The sequence below is a fragment of the Erinaceus europaeus genome, chromosome 22, assembly GCF_950295315.1.
Source record: "Erinaceus europaeus chromosome 22, mEriEur2.1, whole genome shotgun sequence".
NCBI classification, from domain to species: domain Eukaryota; kingdom Metazoa; phylum Chordata; class Mammalia; order Eulipotyphla; family Erinaceidae; genus Erinaceus; species Erinaceus europaeus.
The window spans coordinates 512,270-536,348 of NC_080183.1; the positions used below are offsets into that span (position 1 = coordinate 512,270).

Below are 24,079 nucleotides of genomic sequence, written 5' to 3' on the forward strand. Positions count from 1 at the left end.
GACCTGTTTACTAAAGCCCGTTCTGGGGTCGGCTGAGGACCCCGGGGTCCCGCAGTCTGTGAGGTGTGAAAGGAGCCCGGGGTCCCGCAGCCTGTGAGGTGTGAAAGGAGCCCAGGGTCCCGCAGCCTGTGAGGTGTGAAAGGAGCCCGGGGTCCCGCAGCCTGTGAGGTGTGAAAGGAGCCCTGGGTCCCGCAGCCCGCGTCTCTCTGGGGGGAGGCCTCAGCGCCCCACCGTGCACCCTGGCCTGCCCCTCACAGGTGGCCTCTGACTCAGGGTCATAGCCGCGCTGATCACGTGCACGTGGAAGCAGTCTGTGGCCCAAATATGCAGACGGCACGGCCTCCACGTTTGTTCTCCTAGAGATCTGTTACTTATTTTTACATTATTGTTTTTAATTATTTACTGGGTAGAGACAGCCTGAGATGAAAAAGAAGGGGGAGGCAGAGCGGGAGAGAGACCTGCAGCCCTGCTTCACCACTCACAAAGCTTCTCCCCTGCAGGTGGGGGCAGAGGGCTTGAACCCAGGTCCTTGCACATTGTAACATGCACTCAACCAGGTGTGCCACCACCCAGCCCCCAAATTTTGTTTTTATTTATTTATTTATTTATTTGCCTCCTGGGTTATCACTGGGGCTCGGTGCCTGCACTACGAATCCACTGCTCCTGGAGCCTATTTTTTCCATTGTTGCCCTTGTTGTTGTGCCTGTTGTCATTGCTGTCACTGTTGTTGGATAGGACAGAGAGAAATGGAGAGAGGAGGGGAAGACAGAGAGGGGGAAAGAAAGACAGACACCTGCAAACCTGCTTCACTGCTTGTGAAGCGACTCCCCTTCAAGTGGGGAGCCAGGGGCTCGAACTGGGGGATCCTTACGCTGGTCCTTGCGCTTTGTGCCACGTGCACTTAACCCACTGCACTACCACCCGGCCCCCCAAAAATTTGTTTTTAATTAATTTATTTACCAGAGCCCTGCTCAGTTCTGGCTTACGGTGGTGCGGGGGATTGAACCTGCGACTTTGGAACCTCAGGCATGAGCCTCTTTGCATAACCATCAGGGTATCTAGCCCCTGAGATCTGTTATTTATTTTATGAGAAAGAGCGAGTGTGTGGTGTAGACAGGGAGAGGACACGGGGGTGGGGGGGAGGCAGACGTCAGCCCTGCTCAGCTCTGGCTCTGGCTCATGGTGGTGCCGGGGACTGAACCCGGGGCCTCAGGGCCTCGGGCAGGAGGGTCCTGTGGTCTAGCAGGTTCAGTTACATCCCCAGCCCTCTGCCCCCTTTCTAATTCAGGTCTTCAGAGTCCTGGGGGGACCCTCAGCAGCCCCCCGGCCCAGCCCCCAGGGCAGGAGGAGAGTCCTGGGGGGACCCTCAGCAGCCCCCCGGCCCAGCCCCCAGGACAGGAGGAGAGTCCTGGGGGGACCCTCAGCAACCCCCGGCCCAGCCCCCGGGGCAGGACAGACATACCGCCGTCAGGACGGACGAGGACTCTGGCTTGGACACGTTATGGCTGTTGAAGAAGATGGACTCTCGGTCTGAAAGGACAGAGACGGGAAGGCGGGGTGAGGGGCAGGCAGGGCGGGGGGCACTGGGCGGCGCCAGGCCGCCACAGGCCGCTGTGTCAGACGGGAAGGCGGGGTGAGGGGCAGGCAGGGCGGGGGGGCACCGGGCGGCGCCAGGCCGCCACAGGCCGCTGTGTCCGTCCGGCAGGGCGGTGAGGAGGGTCCTCGAACGGGCGGGCGCGTTCCGGGTCGGGGAAGGAAGGCGCAGAGGGAACCGGCCGGCCCGCCTCCCGCTCCCCGACCGCGGCTCCTGCAGGGGCCGGTGAGTCCTGGGACAGCGAGCGGCGGGGCCAGGACAGAGGGGCGCGGCCCCTGGAACGCCCCACCGCCTGCCAGTCCCCCCTAGGCTGGCGCCCCGAGTGGTCAGCGCTGCGGGCCAGCCGGCCGGTCAGGAGGAAGCACCTGCACCGCGTGGCCGGGGGCGAGAATCACAAAGCGCAACCCCTCGGGCTCCGGGGAGGCGCCGCTCACCACCCAAGCACCCTCCGCCAGCCTCCCAGAGGCCCGGGGCTCCCGCGGAGCGGCACCTGCTCCCCCGCCCGGCTCTGGGTCCGAGGAGCCCCGTGATCACGTAGCGGGAGGTGATTCGGCGGGGCCAAGCAGGCGGGCGGGCGGAGAGGTACCTGGCATCCTTCCCGCCCCGGGGTGCCCGACAGTCCTCCCACCGCTCCGGCCAGAGCCAGTCCCGACGGGGGGCGCGAGAGCCGGTCCTGAGGGGCAGCCTGGGGAAAATAAACGCCCGCGCGCGCGGCTTGTCAGGCGGCCCCTCGTCCTCGTCCTCACCCTCCAGCCCTCCGCTCAGGCTTGGCCGCCGACCGGCCTGCCGGCACCCAAGGGCGAGGCCCCGGGAGGCAGTGCTGCCTGGGCACGGCCACGGCCCTGTGGGAGGCTGGGGGAGCCAGCGGGCCCGGCGGGGGGGGGGGGGGAGGCGGCCAGGGTGACCGCTGGCTGACGGCCTCCCCCGGCCTGGAGACGGTCCCCGCCGTGAGGAAGGGCGTGGAAGGAAGCTGGGAGTTTCTGCCCCGACAGACAGACAGAAAGAAGCGGGTGGGCAGGTGTCACTCCAGATACGCCAGGAGCAGCGGCCCCACGTTTTCTTTTTGCCTCCAGGGACTCGGTGCCAACACCACGAATCCACTGCTCCTGGTGGCCATTTTTTCCATTTTATTGGACAGGATGGAAAGAAAGGGTGAGAGGGTGGTCCAGGAGGTGGCACAGTGGATAAAGCACTGGACTCTCAAGCATGAGGCCCCCTGCAGCACATGTGCCAGAGTGACGTCTGGCTCTTTCTCTCTCTCCTGTCTTTCTCATGAATAAATACATAAATTCTTAAAAAGAGAGAAAGAAATTGAGAGAGGACAGAGAGACACCTGCAGATCTGTTCACTGCTTGTGAAGCCTCCCCCTGCACGTAGGGAGCAGGGACTCGAACCTGGGTCCTTGAGCTTAGTACTACGTGGCCCCACGTGTGCACTGGCTCAGCCCTCAGGTTTTCCTGGGAAGTGGGGGCATGTCTGTGTGTCCGTCCACATCAGACCCCACACAGGGAGAATCACCCCCCCCAGGTAGGGGCGCCAACCTCACTCGTCAGCCTGCTGAAAGCCCGTCCCCTCCCCGTGACTTTCCCAGACTGCCGCTGCTCACAGGTGGGGTGCCTGGCCCTGGGCCCCCCAGCACCTGCATAGAGAGACAGCGAGCCGAGGCCGGCCGCCACCTGCATTTCTAGATAAAGCTTTATCGGCAGGTGGCCATGCTCCTTTGCATGTCGGGGACCGTGACAGGGCTGGAGGCAGGTGTGTGCTGACTGGCCTTTGCAGAGTCTGTGGGCCCAACTTTCTGAGTCAGTGCCCACCCTCTTACGATGCCCAAGGGTGAGAGCAGAGGCACCCACACAGGGCAGCAAGGTGTGTGTCTGCGTGGGAGCCAGGAGGCCCCTGGTCCCTTTGAGCTGGTGCTGGTGGAGGGGGCAGCCTGGGTTCCAGCTGAGACCACAGCCAGATGCCAGGACAGCAGGACACACTTGGTTGTAGAGACATCGGTGTGTGAGAACCACAAGGGCGAGGGCCGGGGACGTGGCTCAGTGGGTAGGTTGCAGGACTCAGTGGGTAGGTTGTGAGGCTCCGTGTATGCTGTGAGGACGCTCGGTCTCTCTCAGAAAGCACAGTGGTGACAACTGCAACCTCTAGGGACAGCGACCAGCATAGCAGCTGAGCTAGAAGAGCACAGGCCTTGCAGGCCCCAGGTGCTTGGCTGCTTGATGTGAAATAAATAAATTTAAAAAAAAAGTTAAGGATTTTCCAGTTACAGGAGAATCTTGTATTTTAATAGTCAACGTACTTTAGAACAATAAATAGGGGCCAGGGGGTGGCACACCTGGCTAAGCGCACACATTGCAGTGCACAAGGACCCGGGTTCAAGCTCCCGCTCCCCACTTTCAGGGGGAAAGCTTCAGGAGTGGTGAAGCAGGGCTGCAGGTGTCTCTCTCTCTCTCCCTTCCTCTCAATTTCTCTGTCTCTACCCAATAGTAAATAAATAAAAGTAATAAAAAAGAAAACTTATATAAATAAGTAAGTGGCCCCAGGGCCCCAGCAGACCTGGGTAGCGAGGCAGGTGCAGGGCCAGGCCCAGAAGATGCTCCGTCGTGGGTCCCACTGTCCTGCATGGATGGGAAGCAGGGGCAGGAGGCCCCCAGGGCTCCCACGTTGGGCGAGGGGACCCAGAGAGGCAGGTGGGGCCAGAAAGAGACCAGGGGACCGATGCCCCTTCCTCAAAGGGTCTGGCTCCCCCTGGTCACAGCTCTCGGGAAAGGTGTAAATGCAGGGGCCCGGGCAGTAGCGCAGTGGGTTAAGCACACACTGTGTGAAGCGCAAGGACCGGCGTAAGGATCCCTGTTCGAGCCCCCAGCTCCCTACCTGCAGGGGAGTCGCTTCACAGGCGGTGAAGCAGGTGTGCAGGTGTCTGTCTTTCTCTCCCCCTCTGTCTTCCCCTCCTCTCTCCTTTCTCTCTGTCCTATCAAAAATATTGAAAAAACAGCCACAGGAGCAGTGAATTCGTAGTGCTGGTACCGACTACCAGCAATAACCCTGGAGGCAAAAAAAAGTCATAAAAAGACCCTCCCTGGCACAGTGGCCTCAGCAGACGGGAGAGGCTCTGGGGACGGGCCGCTGAGTGGCCCACATGCCTGGATGCCGAGAGCGTCTCCTTAAGCTCGTTCCCTCGGCCCCACCTGCTTTCGATGGGCAAGCCCTCCGGGGTTTCCGAACTGGGACGGGGAGAGGCCCCAAGCTTCGCCCCCAGGGTCACGGGGCACCTTCCTCCACGGGGGGCAGAAAGCAGGTCTCCCTGAGAGGGAGCCAGACAGGAAGGGGGGCGTGAGGCCGGTTCCTGGGGCGCGGGTCCTGGGCTCCCACACGGCTTTCCTCAGGCGCCTGGAGACCCAAAAGGCAAGGACGTTCTCTCTGCCGTCCGCTCCGGGCAGCACTGTGTCAGGGACCGCCACGGCTGACAGGTGTCCCCTCACCCCGAGCTTCATGGGCTCGGGCGACTTCAGTGTAGAGCGCACACTACCGGCCCGCCCGGCTGCAGAGGGAGATGGACGGAAGGTCGGACCACTGGGAAATGCGGGAGGATCGCTGTTCTTTTTCAAGAACACTTTTTCCCACCTGCTGTTTGTAGAAGCTTGTTGGAAAGAACGTTTTCACGGTGATTCATCCACCGGGCTCAGCCCCCACAGAGTCCCTGAAGCGGTGCTGCCAGTGTGTTTACAAGACATGAGAGAACTGGGGGTCCGGAGGTGGCGCAGCGGGTTAAGTACAGGTGGCGCAAAGTGCAGGGATGGGTGTGAGGATCCCGGTTGGAGCCCCCGGCTCCCCACCTGCAGGGGTGTCGCTTCACAGACGGTGCAGCAGGTCTACAGGTGTCTGTCTTTCTCTCCCCTTCTGTCTTTCTCTCCCCCCCTCTCTCCATTTCTCTCTGTCCTACTTAACAACGACACCAATAACAATAGTAACTACAACAATAATAAAAAAAAAAAAAAAGGGCGACAAAAGGGAAAATATTAAAAAAAAATTTAAAAGATGTGAGAATCTTTGTCAAATCTGAAAATATCAACTTGTGAACACAGACGGAGGGGCCAGGGACACAGGAGGGTGGTAGCGCCCCAGACTTCCATGCCTGAGGGCCCGGGTTCCGTTCCTGGAACCACTGTAAGTCAGGCTGTGCGATGTGCTGGGGGCCTCAGTTTATCTCCTTCTGTCTTATGAAGATAAGTGAGTCTTGAGAGTGGCGGCAACTACGGGCCACTCTTGGATTTAATGCTGCCTTTGTTTTAAGGCACACATTCTTAAAAATCAGAAACGACAACAGGACGTCTATACCAGGTGGCCCGGAGAAGGGTCCCCGGAGGGAGCACGGCCTGGCGCCGAAGGTGAAGCAGTGGCCCGCCCGCAGGTGCCTCTCTCTCCTCCGTGTCTGTCTCTCCCTCTCTGTCTGCAGCAAACCAAAGCCAAGAAAACGCAGGGCGGCGGCAGGCGCGCAGGCTGGGGCCCCAGCGCAGTGCTGGGCAAGAGGATAAAAGGAGACGAAAACACATTGGAGCTGGCAGTGCGGCTCCACCGGAAGAGACGGGCCTTGCAGGCCTGAGGCTCCTGGTTCGAATCCCGATACCACACGTGCCAGAGAACTTGCTCTCTTGGGAAACTGAACTTCATATGAAATAAATGAATCGATATTCAAAATATCTTCACGTTTAAAAAAGTCAAATGCCAGCCCCCTTCAGTCCCCAACCAGTAAGCGTGTCTCCTGTCCGCAGACCGGCCCGTGCAACAAGCGACCCTCCACACTCTGCTCCCACACCTGGGTGGGGGTGTCCTGAACCCTGAAAACCGGAGCCTAGAGTCCTTGAGCCGAGCCCCGCCGGGGAGGGTGAGGCACACGGACGGAGGGAGGCTGGAGGCGGCAGGCTCCCGGCAGCTGCTCCATGTCGCTGTGGTGCCGAGAAAGTGTGTCGGGGCGGGGGAGGCGGGGGGGGGGGGGGGTCTCGAGGGGGTTGGGGATGGAGAGCCTCGCCAGAGAGACCCAGGCACAGCCCTGGCCGGCCACCATGCCCAGACGCGCGCCCGCCAAGTGCTTCTCCAAAGGCTGCCAGCCTTCAGCACTGCTCAGTGCCCGTGTGGGGATCCGTCAGGTGAGCCCTATGGACGCCCCCCAGCCTCCTGGGGGACCCCCGTCTGCTGACCAAACGCCTAGGGCGCCGCTCTCGGATCCGACACGCACCCTGACAAGGCTCCCCTCCGTGAGGGGTGACGGCGGTGACGTCCCCCGGCCCAGATCGGCAGGCCCCTCGCAGAGGTCCGGGCCCAGGCCGAGGCTGGGGTCAGGGGTGGGCTCACTCTGCATGCCCCTCCTCATCTCAATACCCCATAGGCCCCGGAAGTATCTGAGACGTGGGGGAAGGCTCAGCCCACTAGAGTGCACAGCCCGCCACATTGAAGGCCCTGGGCTGGAGCCCGCGTCCCAGGGAGCAGCCTGGACAGCACTGGGTGGGGGTCTTCGTGGACGGTGGGACGGTGAAGGGGTGTCTCCCCTTCCTCACTGTCCCCTCACCCCTCCTTTGACGAAAAAATCGAAAGCGGCGCCTGCGGGAGGGGGTCCTAGCTCACCTGCCGCTGACACAGGCGCGTCCCGGACCCGACCGTGGCCCCACGGAGGAAACCCACGGCCCCGGCCACCGCTTCCCGCTTCCCCCGACGGAAGGGCCGGGAGCGGCCCCGCCAGTTACCTGAGGCGCCGGCCGAGAAGTTCTTGAGGGAAGGCCTCTGCACCACGGTGTAGGCCTCGCCCACCACAAACACCTTGTAGAGCACAGCGTTGTGGTTGATGAAGCTCTGGACCACGCAGGGCGGCCGGATGGCGCTCAGGCCCTCCTGGTTGAACACGATGGCCATCTGGGGACAGGCCAGGCCCGAGTCAGGCCCACACGCACACTCACACACCCGCACACACACTCACACGCACCACCACACACACACATGCACACACATGTACGCACTCACACGCACACACACTAGCACGCATACCCGCACACTCACACACGCACTAGCACGCACACAGATGCACACACGCACTCACACACGCCCGAGTAGAGCACAAGTCCAGAACCAAGTGACGGTGGCTGCAGGAACTGATGCCACCAGCAGGTGGAGCCCTGCCCCCCACTTTTGCAGTCAGATCTTTCCAGCTGGGGGAGGGGCTCAGAGGACGGGACCCACGGGGGAGGGGATCAGAGGAGGGGACCCACGGGGGAGAGGCGAGGGCTGTGGCTGTGGGTCCCTCCACTCACCTCGTGTGAGTTGGTGCCATGAGCCACTCTGGTTTTGCAAACTGTGGGGGTGGGGGAAGAGAAAGAGGCATCAGGAGCTCGGCCCGCCACCAACCACCCCACTTGTCCGAGTGTCGCCTCTCAACACCCCTGGGGCCAAGCACCAGGCCCCTGCCCCCTGTCCCCCACGCACTGAAGGGGAAGGCCAGGCCGTTCTTCTCCAGGAGTCTCAGGGTGTCCTCCCCACGCAGGCTCGTCAGCTCCATGAAGGGCGGTGAGCAGATCCTGTCATCTGTGGAGACAGGCCCTGTCAGCGCCCAGCACCCACCTCCCCCTTCCCTCCACAGCCACCGCTGTGACCCCGCACCCCATGATCCCTGTCACAGGGACTCACACTCACACACAGGAACACTCACACCTGCCGACAGACACCTGAACACGCTCACACACACATGCTCACACACACTCACTGACACACACTCACACACAGAAACACTCACACACACTGACACACCCTCACACACAGAAACACTCACACCTGCCAACAGACACCTGAACACGCTCACACACAGGCTCACACACACTGACACACCCTCACACACATTCACACATGCACACTGACACACATACACATGCACAGACACACAGGCTCACACACACTGACACACTGACACACAGGCTCACACACACCCACACACAGGCTCACACACGCACACTGACCCCCACACACATACATGCTCAGACACACGCTCACTCACACACACCCTCACAGTGTCACCTGGAGTCCGGCCTCTCCAGGGCCATTTTGGGTTTAGAGATTCAGATTTCCACGATCAAGTATAACGTTTTCCTGGCTCAAGAAAGACCCTGCAGGGCCACGCACAGTACCTCTGGGAGTTGGCACAGTGCCCCCAGCCACACAGGCAGAAGGGGGCACACCCACACCTCCTGGGGGTCACAGGAACCCCATCCTCTCATGGAGGGCAGACACACCCAAACAGAGCAGAGTGCCCCCCACCCCACTCAGCCTTCCCACCTCCCGCCTCATTGCCCAGATTCCCCAGTCCCATGGGTGGCACTTCCCCCGGGCACCCACCCGGTGGGTTCTGGGAACCTTCTGGAGAGTTCTGGGAGCTGCGTCTTCTCCGTGAGTCAGGCCTCTCTGGGGCCCGGTGCCCACGGGGGCAAGAACGAGGCTTTGTGGGTTCCCTCCGCTTGTGTCTGCGGGCTGCTGGGTGCCACGGCCAGCCCCTCATCCAGCCTCTCCCCCAGACCAAGGGGCCTCAGGGGACGGGACACCCTGACTTCTGGACCCAGGGGCCAAAGACGCTCGGCACCCACGGACTGGGAGCAGGTCTCAAGCCCAACAAGCCGGCGCCGTCTCTCAGGAGGGGCTTCCCCAAATCAGTCTGACCCCTCCCTGTGCCCAGCGCCAAGTCCTGACCCCAAACAGGTGCAGGAGTGTTGCCGGTGGGCTCGGCACTGAGCACCGTCTCATCCTCGAAGTGCTGCCACCCGGGCCCGCGGCACAGGTGTGTGACCCAGGGGCCCCGGAAAGTGGGGAGAGCCGGCAGGCACTCAGCCTCAAGGGATTACTGGGCCGGGGGCCGGGGGTGGGGCGGCAGACACGGGGGCTGGGCTCGACCCCGCCCGGGGCGGCCCTGACAGACTCATGGACGGGCTGCTTCTGGGTCCTGCCAGCACGGGCCAGGGGTGAGGGCCGGGGGCAGCTCAGCACGGTCAAGCAGTCGCCCGAGTGCGAGGACCTGCGTTCGCCTGCCCTGCGACGGGTCCCAAGAGAGCCAGAGCGCCGTGAGCTGAGACACCAGGAGCACTCGGCCGGCCAGGGGCGCCCACGGCGGGGCTGCCAATCTCATTCCGAAAAGAGCCCCGGTTCCAGGTGCCACGGCACTGCCCGCGCCGGCCACGGCCAGGCAGGAACTCAGTGCCGGCAGGCGGTCAACACGCAGGAAGCAGACCCTGACCAAGAGGCGGTTCCGAGCGGCGCCGGCCACGGGCAGAGCTGCCGCCATGAGCCCCTGAGCCCATGCTGGGTGGGCCTGAGGCCGGAGTGGCGCTCTGGTGCCTCCCTCTCTCCCTCTGTATCCCTCTCTCCTCTCCCTCCTTCCCTCTCGTGTTAATCAATAAAGCCTTTTTCTTTAGAGGCAACACCCCCGTGCCTGTGGACTGAGGAGGGTCAAGCAGGACGATCCATTAGGGAAGTGGTGTGTCTGGTCAACAGGTGCTCTGGCGGGTGAGGACCCAGCTGGCGTGGGGGTTAGCCCCGGGCGGGCGGCCGGCTCCACCTCCCAACACTCCCCCCCCCCTTTGAAAACAACGCCTGCCTGAAACACTCTCTCTGAGGGTCTGCATTAAGAAGCAGAAGCAGAGCTCGGCCCACACAGCCCCCCAGCAACCGGGCTGGACGGCGGAGACGCACTGTGCAGACAGGATCCTGACCGGTCCTCCAGGGAAGGGGCGCGGACGCTGAGGGGGAGTGAGGAGGAGGGAGACTCAGACGTCCTGGAGAGCCACCCCAGGACCGCCCACACCAGGGAATTTTATAACAAAAGCTGACCAAGAAATTCCAGTGCTCTGGATTAGTTTCCCTCACAGAAATATGCAAAGCTCCAGGGGCCAGGCGGTGGCCCGTTGAGCACACATTACACTGGTCCCCATCTGCGGGGGGAAGCTTCACGAGTGGTGAAGCAGGGCTACAGGTGTCTCTCTCCCTCCCTTCCTCCCCCTGCTCTCTCAGCTTCTCTCCGGCTCTATCCAATAGAAAAAACAAACAGTGAAGCAAGCGCGAGGTGACAGACAGCTACCGGACGGGCGGGCCCGCTCCTGTGCGGACTACAGAGAGCTGAGCACGTGAGTGAGGAAGAGCCTCTAAGGCTGGGCAGATGGGTAGAGCAGAGCGGTATCTGCGGGGTGGGGAGGGCACACAGACCTTCGGTGACGGGAGCAGCGAAAAATAAAATAAGAAAGAGCAGGTCCTAGGTCAAACAAACAAAAGAAAACAGGTGTTTACGGAAGGAGGGAGGGAGGGAGGGAGGGAGGGAGGGAGGGAGGGAAGAAGTGGCACGCCTAGGGCGGAAGGAAAAAGGGCTGTTTAGAAAGGAGTCTGCAAAGGCCCGCGCTCACTGCGGCCCGCCGGACCGGTTTTCAGTCTGTCAGTCTGTCAGTCTGGACGGCTCACAAAGTTGAGCTCAGGATGGTCTTTCCTTGCACACGGCGCGTCGAAGTACTACGCTGCTGTCAAGAAGCTGCCCTGCCCTGTGCCGGGGAGGGGCCAGGCCGGTGGCTGGCTGCAGAGGCCCCGAGGCTGAGAGGAGGTTCCTGCGGGGAGACCTCGGTGCCCCCCCCCCCAGGCCGGCCACAGGCCCCGGGCTTCTGCTCGTCTCCCCCTCTAGCTGCACAGCGGCGGGCATGGGGCACCACCGCCCAGCTCCCGGGACCCCCACGCCCTCCCCACCAACTCCACGTATGGAATTCAGCCATCTCCTGTGCTCGAAGACGCACACGCACGCACGCACGCACGCACGCACGCACCCGTCTGTGTTCACGGACACGCCACGCAGAGGCGGGCCTACCCTTCATGTGGGTCTCGATCTCGCGGATGAGCTCGTAGGACTTGGAGCGGTCCAGCAGCGTCCGGATGGCGGGGAGGGGGTCCAGCACGACGGTCTCGGGGTGGGCGTCAATGTATTCCTGTAAGGGAGGGCGGCCGTGAGGCGGGCGGGCGGGCGGGCGGGCAGTCAGGGCGACTCGCAGGGAGAAGCAGAGTTGGCACGGGGGTGCGGCCGTGCCCAGGGCCTTGCGCAGGAGAGTCCGTCGCTCCGTCCCGCACGGCCTCCCCGTCGGGGTTTCAGTGACCATCACCCCGTGAGATACAGGTGGGGGCAGAGCACCACTCTGGGGGCAACCAGGAGCCTCAAGCACGTGAGGCCTGCGCTCTGCCTGCCGAGCTGCCCCACGCACAGAGAAAAGCAAATCTTTCAAAACGGACCATGGCAGCAGCAGGAGGGCTGAGCTCAGTGGCACGAAGAGGCCAAGCGAGGACGCAGACGAAGAGAGCAGAGCAAGCCCACTCCGGTCGGCCGGTCGGTCGGTGGGGCTGACGCCTGGGTGAGACTCGCTCGGACCAGTGAGGGGTCAGGGCCTGGGACCCGTCAGGATGGGGGGCCCTCCACGCGGCAGCCTCCGGGCCCCGGTGCTCGCGTGGACAGGGCTCGCTGACCCGGCCGGCGTCCGGCCAGCACCACGGGGGAGCGAGAGGAACGGGGACCGAGGCCGGGCCGGGCAGCGCTCGCGTCCACGGGGAGCAAGGGGCGGTTATTTCGACAAGAACTGGACAGCACGGGGAGCAGAGTGCTTCCAGGGAGATGACACGGGGTCTCGCCCGGCCGCCAGGCGCCTTTCCGCAGCCAGGTCAGCGTGGCCAGAGCTCTGACCCCGCTCCCGCGTCCAGGAACAGAAGCAGCGAGGGGTCGGGCGGGGTGGCTGGAGGAGCCGAGCGCGAGGGAGGCCGCTGGGCATCGTGCCCCAGCCCCGCTGGTCTGCTCAAGGCCTGGCCCCCAGCACCTCTAGGACCTTGAGGACAGTGGGTGACAGGCCCTGGGGGGCCACACCAGGGTGGAGCCAGTGTGCCGGTCGGTCAGTCTTTAAGTTTCTTCTAGAGGGAGTGAGGGAGGGGGAGAGGGAGAAGAGAGGGAGAGGAGAGGGAGGGGGGAGAGGGGGAGATGGAGAGGAGAGGGAGGGGGGAGAAGGATAAGGAGAGAGGGAGGGGAGGGGGAGAGGGAAGAGGAGAGGGAGATAAGGGTGAGAGGGGGAGAGGGAGAGGAGACAGAAAGGAGAGGGAGAGGGGGAGACGATGAGGGGAGAGGGAGGGGAGGGGGAGAGGAGAGAGGGAGCAGAGAGGGGAAGGAGAGAGGGAGGGGAGAGGGAGAGGCAGAGAGGGAGAGAGTGATCCCAGCACCAAAGCCTCTTCACTGTGGTGGGTGGGCCTGAACGCGGACCCACCAGCTATTTCTCTGGCCCCAGCAGTGTCTGTAAGAGGAAGCGGGGGACAGACACAGGGAGAGGGCCCCACAGAGGCCCTGAAGACACACATGGGGGCACACTCACCACCTGCCCCAGAGGAAGCCGGGAAGACACCTGACGGGTGTTCAGGGGCTCTTCCCTCATTTGTTTTGAGGTGCAGATTTTCACCAATTAAAAAAAATTTTTTTTGAGGGGGGCAGGTGATGGAGTACCCAGTAGAGTGCACATGTTATAACGTGAAAGGACCTGGGTTCAAGCCCCCGGTTCCCGCCTTTGGGAGAAAGCCTCACAGGTGATGGAGCAGGGCTGCAGATGCCTCTCTCTATATGGACACTCCTCCCCTTCCCTATCCATCTCTCTATATATCAAATAAGTAAAATATAAAAGGAGGTGATGGAGCAGGGCTGCAGACGCCTCTCTCTATATGGACACCCCCCCATCCCTATCCATCTCTCTATATATCAAATAAGTAAAATATAAAAGGAGGTGATGGAGCAGGGCTGCAGACGCCTCTCTCTATATGGACACCCCCCCCCATCCCTATCCATCTCTCTATATATCAAATAAGTAAAATATAAAAGGAGGTGATGGAGCAGGGCTGCAGACGCCTCTCTCTATATGGACACCCCCCCCCATCCCTATCCATCTCTCTATATATCAAATAAGTAAAATATAAAAGGAGGTGATGGAGCAGGGCTGCAGACGCCTCTCTCTATATGGACACCCCCCCATCCATCTCTCTATATATCACATAAGTAAAATATAAAAGGAGGTGATGAGGCAGGGCTGCAGACGCCTCTCTCTATATGGACACCCCCCCCATCCCTATCCATCTCTCTATATATCAAATAAGTAAAATATAAAAGGAGGTGATGAGGCAGGGCTGCAGACACCTCTCTCTATATGGACACCCCCCCATCCATCTCTCTATATATCACATAAGTAAAATATAAAAGGAGGTGATGAGGCAGGGCTGCAGACGCCTCTCTCTATATGGACACCCCCCCATCCCTATCCATCTCTCTATATATCACATAAGTAAAATATAAAAGGAGGTGATGAGGCAGGGCTGCAGACGCCTCTCTCTATATGGACACCCCCCCATCCATCTCTCTATATATCACATAAGTAAAATATAAAAGGAGGTGATGGAGCAGGGCTGCAGACGCCTCTCTCTATATGGACACCCCCCCCATCCCTATCCATCTCTCTATATATCACATAAGTAAAATATAAAAGGAGGTGATGACGCAGGGCTGCAGACGCCTCTCTCTATATGACACCCCCCCATCCATCTCTCTATATATCACATAAGTAAAATATAAAAGGAGGTGATGGAGCAGGGCTGCAGACGCCTCTCTCTATATGGACACCCCCCCCATCCCTATCCATCTCTCTATGTATCAAATAAGTAAAATATAAAAGGAGGTGATGGAGCAGGGCTGCAGACGCCTCTCTCTATATGGACACCCCCCCATCCATCTCTCTATATATCACATAAGTAAAATATAAAAGGAGGTGATGAGGCAGGGCTGCAGACGCCTCTCTCTATATGGACACCCCCCCCCATCCCTATCCATCTCTCTATATATCAAATAAGTAAAATATAAAAGGAGGTGATGGAGCAGGGCTGCAGACGCCTCTCTCTATATGGACACCCCCCCATCCATCTCTCTATATATCACATAAGTAAAATATAAAAGGAGGTGATGAGGCAGGGCTGCAGACGCCTCTCTCTATATGGACACCCCCCCATCCCTATCCATCTCTCTATATATCAAATAAGTAAAATATAAAAGGAGGTGATGGAGCAGGGCTGCAGACGCCTCTCTCTATATGGACACCCCCCCCCATCCCTATCCATCTCTCTATATATCAAATAAGTAAAATATAAAAGGAGGTGATGGAGCAGGGCTGCAGACGCCTCTCTCTATATGGACACCCCCCCCCATCCCTATCCATCTCTCTATATATCACATAAGTAAAATATAAAAGGAGGTGATGAGGCAGGGCTGCAGACGCCTCTCTCTATATGACACCCCCCCATCCATCTCTCTATATATCACATAAGTAAAATACCTCTCTCTATATGACACCCCCCCATCCATCTCTCTATATATCACATAAGTAAAATATAAAAGGAGGTGATGAGGCAGGGCTGCAGACGCCTCTCTCTATATGGACACCCCCCCCCCATCCATCTCTCTATATATCACATAAGTAAAATATAAAAGGAGGTGATGGAGCAGGGCTGCAGACGCCTCTCTCTATATGGACACCCCCCCATCCATCTCTCTATATATCACATAAGTAAAATATAAAAGGAGGTGATGAGGCAGGGCTGCAGACGCCTCTCTCTATATGGACACCCCCCCCATCCATCTCTCTATATATCAAATAAGTAAAATATAAAAGGAGGTGATGGAGCAGGGCTGCAGACGCCTCTCTCTATATGGACACCCCCCCCATCCCTATCCATCTCTCTATATATCAAATAAGTAAAATGTAAAAGGAGGTGATGGAGCAGGGCTGCAGACGCCTCTCTCTATATGGACACCCCCCCATCCCTATCCATCTCTCTATATAGCACATAAGTAAAATATAAAAGGAGGTGATGGAGCAGGGCTGTAGACGCCTCTCTCTATATGGACACCCCCCTCCCTATCCATTTCTCTCTATATATATCAAATAAGTAAAATATAAAAGCACATCTTTAAAAAGGTTTTATTTCTATGAGTAAGAGACGAGAGAGGCCAGCTCTGGTGTGGAGTTAGAGCCAGGGATTGAACCTGGGTCCTGACACTGCAGGCCCTATGTTCCAGCCACCAAACTATCTCCCCAGAACACGCCATTTTCCAGGTTTGAGAGATTTATTTATGTCTGTGAAGGAGAGAGTCAGTGAGCCCAGAGCCCTGCTCAGCTCTGACACATGGTGGGACCAGGGGCTGAACCTCTGACACATGGTGGGGCCGGGGACTGAACCTGGGACCTCAGGCGCACAACCTCCCCGGCTTCCTGTGGCTGCAAGCCGCTTCCTGTGTGGTTCCTGCTTGCTGCCCACAGGGCATCAAACTCCAGCTCTTCGGGCCCGCGGGGCAGCCTGCAGGGCAGAGGCCAGAAGGCGCCACGTGCTGCTGGGCTACTCACTCTGTCAACAAGGCGTGCTCGGGCGGGCGAGCCGAGTCTGCCCTGGCACCTGGCTGGCTCACACGGAGGCCGAGACGCCACCTCCCCCCAGCCGCCTGGACTTCTCTGCAGCTGAGAGCACTTCCCCCTCCTCAAGGGCGGCAGGCACGCCTGTCAGGAAAGACCTTCACCCAGGGGCAGGGCGAGCTGAGAAGTGTCTCAGGCCGGAGGCCACCCAGTCCGGCTCTCGCCTGGGCAGACAGCCAGAGCCCCCCACAGGGGCAACCGGTCTCGGCAACAGAGGCGCCCGCTGAGGCTGCCCGTCTGGGACCCTTGCGCAGCCCACAGCTTCACTCCTGGGGGGTTACCCCCACACAGACCCCGTTTTCAGAAAGCAGTGGCTCGGGGCCCAGGGGAGAGGAGGCGCGGGTGGCCCAGTGGCAGAGTAAACATTACCTTCCATGCAGAGGGAGGAACAACGGGGCAGGGAAGTTCAGCAGTGCCACACACACCAGGGCTCGAGGGGCTGTGGGGAGTTGGCGGGGCGCAGGGTCCTGGTCCCCAAACGTGTTGGGGATGGGGTAGGTGGTCCTTCTCTGCAGGGGCTGCGCTGTGGAGAGACGCCCACGAACACGAGTGCAGGCTGGGAGCAGGCACCTGGGCCCGGCGTGGGTGAGGGTGGGGGCGTCTCGCTTCTCTTCCTGCTGTCTCTGTCTCTCTCGCCGTCTCTGGCCCCCTCTGGAACTGGGCCAGGAAGGAGGCCCAGTGGTGGCCAGGCTGGGGACGGGCTGGACAGGTGGACAGAGGTGGCCCCGGTTTCCCAGTGCTGTGCCCGCAGGGAGGGGCAGCTGTACCCAGCGGGCCTCAGTCAGCAAAGCCTGCTGGCCACTTTGGTCACTGTGCTGGTCAGCAGTGGGGAGACGCTCTTAGCACCTACTGGGGGGTGCCGTGGAGCACCCCAGGGTGCAGGGACAACCTCCTAACAGCCAGCCAGCGGGTGACAGGCATGGGGACACCCTGCTGCTGTGGACACAGCATGTCCCCCACGGCCCTTCATCTACGTGCCTGGTGACAGTGCGTCAGACTTGCAGTCCAGGGGCTCAGAGGTTCCGGGTTCGATCTCCTGCACCACCACAAACAGATGCACAGTGTTCTGGGGTCTCTCTCTCTCTCTCTCTCTCTCCTTAAAACCAAATAAATTAGGAGTAGGGCGGTAGCGCAGCGGGTTAAGCGCAGGTGGCGCAAAGCGCAAGGACCGGCATAAGGATCCCAGTTCGAGCCCCCGGCTCCCCACCTGCAGGGGAGTCGCTTCACAGGCGGTGAAGCAGGTCTGCAGGTGTCTGTCTTTTTCTCCCCCTCTCTGCCTTCCCCTCCTCTCTCCATTTCTCTCTGTCCTATCTAACAATGAGGATATCAACAACAATAATAACTACAACAGCAACAAAAAACAACAAGGGCAACAAAAGGGAAAATAAATATTAAAAAATTTTTAAAAAATGAATAGATTTCTTTTTCCTCTTCTTTTTTTCATTTTTTAAAAGCCCCGGGGGTGGTGTTGGCAGGTGGTGGCCACCTGGTTGAGCACACACACTACAGGGCACAAGGACCCAGGTTCAAGACCCGGCTTCCCCCCTGCAGGGGAAACTTTGCGAGCAGTGAAGCAGGGCTGCAGGTGTCTCTCTGTCTCTCCCTTTCTCTAGCTCCCCCTGAACTTTCAATTTCTGTCTGTCTCTACCCAATAATAGATAAAATTTAAAGAAAATTAAAGATACATAAGTAAGTAAGTAAATTAATAAAAGCCCTTGGTATTTCAAAAACCAGCTGGGCTCTGGCCTGTGCTGAGTCCTGAGTGACCCCACACGGGGGCGCAGCCGGCGGCTGGACCAGAGCTCAGGCTCCCAGGGCCACCCTCCCACCGCCGTGGAGTCCCAGCTCGGCTCCTCCGACAGAGGGTCACACAGCCTGGGCCACCCTGTCCTCCAGGGGAAGGCCTGCAGACGGCGAATGACAGCCGAGGCCCCAGCCCCCACACCCCAGGCAGAGGTGACTCACAGGCAGGGCCCACGGCAACAGGCAGATGGCCCAGGGAGTGGCCGGCCACGGGGCAGGGTCTGTCCCCCAGGCCGGGGTCACCGCTCCTGGCCAGCACCCCATCCCCCAGCGTCCGCAGCCAGTAGGCAAGCCCCTCCGAGGCCCTCCCAGACGGCTCTGCGTCTGGGTCCGGCAGCTGCCGCCCTGCAGGGGCGCGCACACACTTCACACACATGGCAGGCCAGGGCCTTGCTCCTGCACCACACCACCGAGCTGCCTCCCTGGCCCAGTTTCTCACTCACCCTTTTCCAGAGGGGGTGGGGGAAGAAAAGAGACAGCACAGCACCCCCCCCCCATCCATGGGCCTCCCCTGGTACAATCCATGATGCTCCCATGTGGTGCCAGGGCTCAAACCTGGGGCCTGGTGCACAGCAGTGGTGTCTAGCTGGTGAACCATCCCTGGCCCTGAGGCACATCTGAAAAGAGCCAAAGCCGCCATCTGGGCTCTGCCATGTTCTCACTAGGGACTTGGCAGGCCAGAGAGGCCTCGGTCCCCACTGGTGAAAAATGAGGCCATGGTGCCTGCCTGGGTGTTTGCTTTGCCACTGGCGTTATGGCTGGGGCTCAGGACCTGCAGGAGTCCACCCCCACTGGCGTTATGGCGGGGGCTCAGGGCCTGCAGGAGTCCACCCCCACTGGCGTTACGGCGGGGGCTCAGGGCCTGCAGGAGTCCACCCCCACTGGCGTTACGGCTGGGGCTCAGGGCCTGCAGGAGTCCACCCCCGCTGGCGTTACGGGCGGGGGCTCAGGGCCTGCAGGAGTCCACCCCCGCTGGCGTTACGGCTGGGGCTCAGGGCCTGCAGGAGTCCACCCCCGCTGGCGTTACGGCTGGGGCTCAGGGCCTGCAGGAGTCCACCCCCGCTGGCGTTACGGCGGGGGCTCAGGGCCTGCAGGAGTCCACCCCCGCTGGCGTTACGGCTGGGGCTCAGGGCCTGCAGGAGTCCACCCCCGCTGGCGTTACGGCTGGGGCTCAGGGCCTGCAGGAGTCCACCCCCACCCTTTTTTCCTCCTCCTTTTTTGATGGAGGGTGAATGACAGACACACAGACGGAGAGGGAGGAGAGAGACAGAGAGGAGATACCCGGCGGCCCTGCTTCACCGCTCATGGAGACTGTCGGTCGGGCCTAGTCTTCCTGCAAGGAATTCTGGGATCCCCCACGGGCCAAGTACGATGAAGGCAGAGCCAGCAGCCACCTTCTGGGGCGAGGTGACCCCTCAAACCACCATGGCCACCACGTCCTCCTCTGGCCCTCCAGCAGCCCCCCTCCAGCAGCCCCCCGCCCAGGGCCCAGAGACTCGGCCTCTGAGTCGCCTTCCTGATCTGACCAGAGGTCCCAGGACACCAGCAGCTTTGTTAGCTCGGTCCCCACACCCTGCAGGGGGCAGCACTGGTGCCGAGGGTGGGCAGCAGAGCCCAACTCCTTGACGCCCACCTGGCGGATGGCGGAGGTCAGTCCACACTCCCAGCCACCCTGAGAGGGGCCACGGGCGGCATCCGGGATGACTGAGGTGGGGGGGGTGCACAGATCACCCTCTCCTCTGTGGCCGAGACAGGACACAGTCACAGTCGTGGTGATGACGGGCCACGGGGAGCTAGCCACAGCAGGTGGAGAGCAGGCCTCAACAGCGAGGAGCGGAGGACAGCAGCGGGAAACCCAGAGAAGGGGCAAGGTGCTGTGACTTGGCCCGAGTCCAGTGGGGACAGGAACCCCCGGCCACCGCCCAGCAGGGCCTCTCGTCCCAGCAGAGCCACTCCTATCACTGCCCACCCAGCTGGCAGCTGCGGGAAGTGGCCTCGTGTCCCCCGGGACTGGGGGCAGCGCCAGCACCCAGCACGGTCCACAGGGCTGCCTCCCTGGGGTGCTGCTCCCCAGACCCAGGGGTGGGGAGGCGGGGGAGCTCAGGCTGCCCCATCCCCATGTCCTGCCAGCTCCCCCAGAAGGCACACTTTCCCGGGCGGGGGCCCTGGTGACTGCATTCAGCAAACTGTCACCTGGACTGGGGACCCGAGGAACCAGCGGGGAGAAGGAACAGCCGTCAGGCCAGGCCTCGAGCACCGCCCCCAGGAAGGCTGTGTCCCGGCACTGCACCCCCTTCTGGAAGCTCCCCAGCCACACTGGCAGGTGGGCGGATGCGGGAGAGAAACTTCCTGCTCCCAGAGACCCCAGCCCCGGGGCAGGCACCCTCCTGCCACCCCTGCAGGCAGGGCCCCAGGGACCTTTGCCCGGGCTTTGCGCTGATAAGAGCCGGGAGAGGCTGTGGCTCCAGGCTGCCGGCTCCTCAGGGCAGTACAGCCGTGAGTCACCTGGGAGTCTCCCAGCCAAGCCCTCCAGAGGCCAATAAAATGGAGCAGGAAAGAGAGCTGGAGGGAGAAACGCCTCCGTGATGACTGGCTGGGCCACCCCTCTACCTGCCCACCAGCAGCCAGCTCAGGGGCCCCTCCTGCTCTGGGGCCTGTGGGCAGACAGACAGACAGACAGACAGGGTCCATCGTTCTCCGACCAGTCAGCTCCAGGTCACTTCCCACAGGACCTGCCCAGGTCAGCTGTGCAGGGCGGAGAGCTCCCTCGGCCCCCGGAGTGGGGGAGCCCTGGTGTGGGCCCAGCCCCATGGCTGAACTGTGTGCACCCTACTGTGTGCGTCAAGCCCCCATGTATCTGAGTTAAAAAGCAGCCAGCAGTGGGGAACTCACACTTGTGAGAGCTCCCTGCTATGCAAGATAAAAAAAATTAAAAAAAAAAAAAAGGCCAGGCTAGCAAGCCCAGGCCCTGGGTTCTGTGCCCCACCTCGGCCCCATCCTCCCCCACACCCCAGCCAACGCCCCGCGAGCTTGTCCTGGGATCTGCCAGAGACAGCACGACCAAGGCCACGTGCGGTCTATCTAGCCGGGATCTGAACTTGAACCTCTGCGTGTGTGTGTGTGTGTGTGTGTGTGGGGGGGGGAGGTGGCCAGGTCAACCTAAGGGCACAGCCCCTCCCTGCCTACACCCCGGCGCCTGCCAGGCCCTCTCCACCTGTCCCCTACCCCGCGTCTCCTCTCTTCTGGGACGCGTCAGTCTTTTCCCAAAGGACCGTCCCAGTCACAGAGCAGCCTGGTGCAGGCTGCAGAGAAAGCGTGACCCCCAAACACTGGCCTGGGGCTACCTCGGCCACTGAGGCTGCTGGGAGTGTCCCCCGGGTGGGGCTGGATCCAGGGGCCCAGCCAACACCTCCTGTGGCTTTAGTCCAGGACGCGGCTCTTACACAGGGAGCTCAGCAAGCAGTCTCCCTGCCCCCATCTACCCTTAACCTGTCTGAGAATGAAAGGAGAGAGACAGAGCTAGTTAGGCACACACACTACAGTGCACAAGGACGCAGGTTCAAGCCCACACTCCCCACCTGCAGGGGAAAACTTTGTGAGCGGTGAAGCGAGGCTGCAGGTGTCTCTGTCTTTCTCCCTGTCTCCCTCCCTTCTGGATTTCTATCTCTATCCAATAAAGGAAACGGAGGGCTCGAACTGGGATCCTTGCACCAGTCCCCGTGCGCTTAGCCTGCTGCGCTACCACCTCACCCCCTTTTCTTATTTCTTTTTTATTAGTGATTTAATAATGACTAGCCAGGCCGCAAGATCACAGGGGACAGCTCCACACAGCTCCCACCACCAGAGCTCCGTGTCTCATCCCTTCCACTGGAAGATCCCCTATTATTCTTCATCCCTCTGGGAGGCTGGGCCGACATTCTCTATGGGGAGCAGAATGGGGGTTCTGGCCTCTGTAACTGCTTCTCCGCTGGACATGGTCACCCCCCTTTCTGAACCTGTGTGATTTCACTGCCTCCGGCAGATTCGTCTGTCTCCCCTTTTGCTCTCAGACAGAGACAGTGAAGGGAGAGACAGAGAGACGAGAGACACCACAGCATCCTCCACTGCTCGTGTGCACGGGGTCCCCATGTGGGGTCAGGGGCTCGGACCCTGGGCCTCGCACAGGGCAAAGGGCACACTCCTGGGCAAGCTGTCTCCCAGCTCCTCCCCAGCTTTCCTCGCAGGGCCGGGAGCAGAGGGAAGGTCCCGCCTCACATGCGGGAAGAGACGGGGTCTGACTCTGTGGAGGAGGGCAGGGGCCAATCCTGGTGGCTGCGGCCATCACTCACACAGGGACAGATGGGCACAGGCCTGGTCCTCAGAGGCAGGAGCTGGGGTACCCCAGCTGACAGGAGGGGCCCAGGGTGCAGGTAGCCACTGCGCCAGGCGCCCACAGGACCTGCACCGGGCAGGCCCCTTCCCAGACCAGGCCATGGAGCTGGGTCACAAGAAGGCCCCTGGGCACCGAGCCTGTGTCCTGGCCCGCGTGGAGGGAAAGCTGTCGGCTCCCGTTCCCCAGTCTCAAGACGGCACAAGTGTCCATGCATCACGCCAAGCGCCAGCCCTGGCCACCCCGCCCGCCACACCTTCTCATGACTCCTGCTGAGATGCGACGGAAATGGGACTGGGTAGAGCCTGGTGGGCGGCCAGCAGGCGCCCCCCCAACCCGCCCCACTCACCTGGAACCTGCCCCCCCAACTCACCTGGAACCCACCCCCCCCAACTCACCTGGAACCTGCCCCTCCCCGCCCCACTCACCTGGAACCTAGCCCTCCGCCCCACACACCTGGAACCCGCCCCCCCAACTCACCTGGAACCTACCCCTCCCCGCCCCACTCACCTGGAACCTGGCCCTCCGCCCCACTCACCTGGAACCCGCCCCCCCCAACTCACCTGGAACCCACCCCTCCCTGCCCCACTCACCTGGAACCTGCCCACCAGCTCCAGGGACTGGCCACCGTTCTGGTCGGCTTCCAAGATGACGTCGGTCAGCTTGTGGATGATGACGTCCAGGGGGCCCTGCTCCTCGATGGGCCGGCTGAGGTTCAGCTGAGGGACACAGGGCACTTGGTCAGGCTGGCGCCCGAGGTCCCTTCACGCAGCCGCCTGCATCCCTGCAGCCCCGCGGAACCCACGGTCCCGGGAAAGGCGGATGGGAGCCCCGGGAGGCACCACCCAGACCCCGGAGCTCCTCCTCTGGGGCAGTGCCCGCATCTGGACTCCTGTCCCCGACCCCACGTCCCCTGGGGACTGACGGCCACACGGGCCGAGCTCAGGGAGAGGCTGTGCCTGACTGCCTCATGTGACAGCGCTGGGGCTGAGGCTTGCTCTTCTTTCTTTTTTTTAAGTATTTTTATTTTATTTATTTATTCTCTTTTGTTGCGCTTGTTGTTTTATTGTTGTAGTTATTATTGTTGTTGTCGTTGGACAGGACAGAGAGAAATGGAGAGAGGAGGGGAAGACAGAGGGGGAGAGAAAGACAGACACCTGCAGACCTGCTTCACCGCCTGTGAAGTGACTTCCCTGCAGGTGGGGAGCCGGGGTTCGAACCGGGATCCTAATGCCGGTCCTTGTGCTTTGCGCCACCTGCGCTGAACCCGCTACGCTACAGCCCGACTCCCGAGGCTTGCTCTTCTTTGCCATCTGACAGCTGTGTTTCTGATACTTATCTAGTTATGAGACAGAGACAGAAGAAGGAAGAAAGAGTGGCCCGGGAGGTGGCGCAGTGGATAAAGCATCGGACTCTCAAGCATGAGGTCCTGAGTTCAATCCCCGGCAGCACATGGACCAGAGTGACGTCTGGGTCTTTCTCTCTCTTCTCCTATCTTTCGCATAAATAAATAAATTCTTTTTAAAAAAAGAAAGAAAGAGAAAGAAAACAGGAGAAAGGGAGGGAGGGAGGGGAATAAATAAACACGGGAGAGCAGGGCCGTGAGGCGGCGCCCCACCAGGGCTGCATGGACGTGCCAGGACAGGCAGCAAGTCTGGGCAGAACTGCAGCCGGCCAGTGCCAATCGGGCCTCTGAGGGTGCGGGCCAGGCCTCGGCGCACACGGGACGGGAGTCACCGCCACCCCGTCAGGACACGCACGTGTGTTTCCTAGAGT

At 60.8% G+C, this 24,079-nt stretch overlaps 1 protein-coding gene across 2 annotated transcripts in view; it reads right to left on the reverse strand.

Moving 5' to 3' along the window:
- Positions 1 to 24,079, reverse strand: part of ITPK1 (inositol-tetrakisphosphate 1-kinase) — a 67,659-nt gene that overhangs the window by 1,221 nt on the left and 42,359 nt on the right. The window contains exons 3-9 of one of the 2 annotated variants that reach the window (XM_060180940.1): positions 22,897 to 23,022; positions 11,469 to 11,586; positions 8,069 to 8,167; positions 7,897 to 7,937; positions 7,336 to 7,501; positions 2,181 to 2,279; positions 1,463 to 1,530 (exon numbers count right to left, since the gene is read on the reverse strand). In XM_060180940.1, coding sequence (XP_060036923.1) covers positions 1,463 to 1,530; positions 2,181 to 2,279; positions 7,336 to 7,501; positions 7,897 to 7,937; positions 8,069 to 8,167; positions 11,469 to 11,586; positions 22,897 to 23,022 — 717 coding nt within the window. The remainder of the gene's footprint in view (positions 1 to 1,462; positions 1,531 to 2,180; positions 2,280 to 7,335; positions 7,502 to 7,896; positions 7,938 to 8,068; positions 8,168 to 11,468; positions 11,587 to 22,896; positions 23,023 to 24,079) is intronic. The other variant, XM_060180941.1, reaches the window with a different exon arrangement.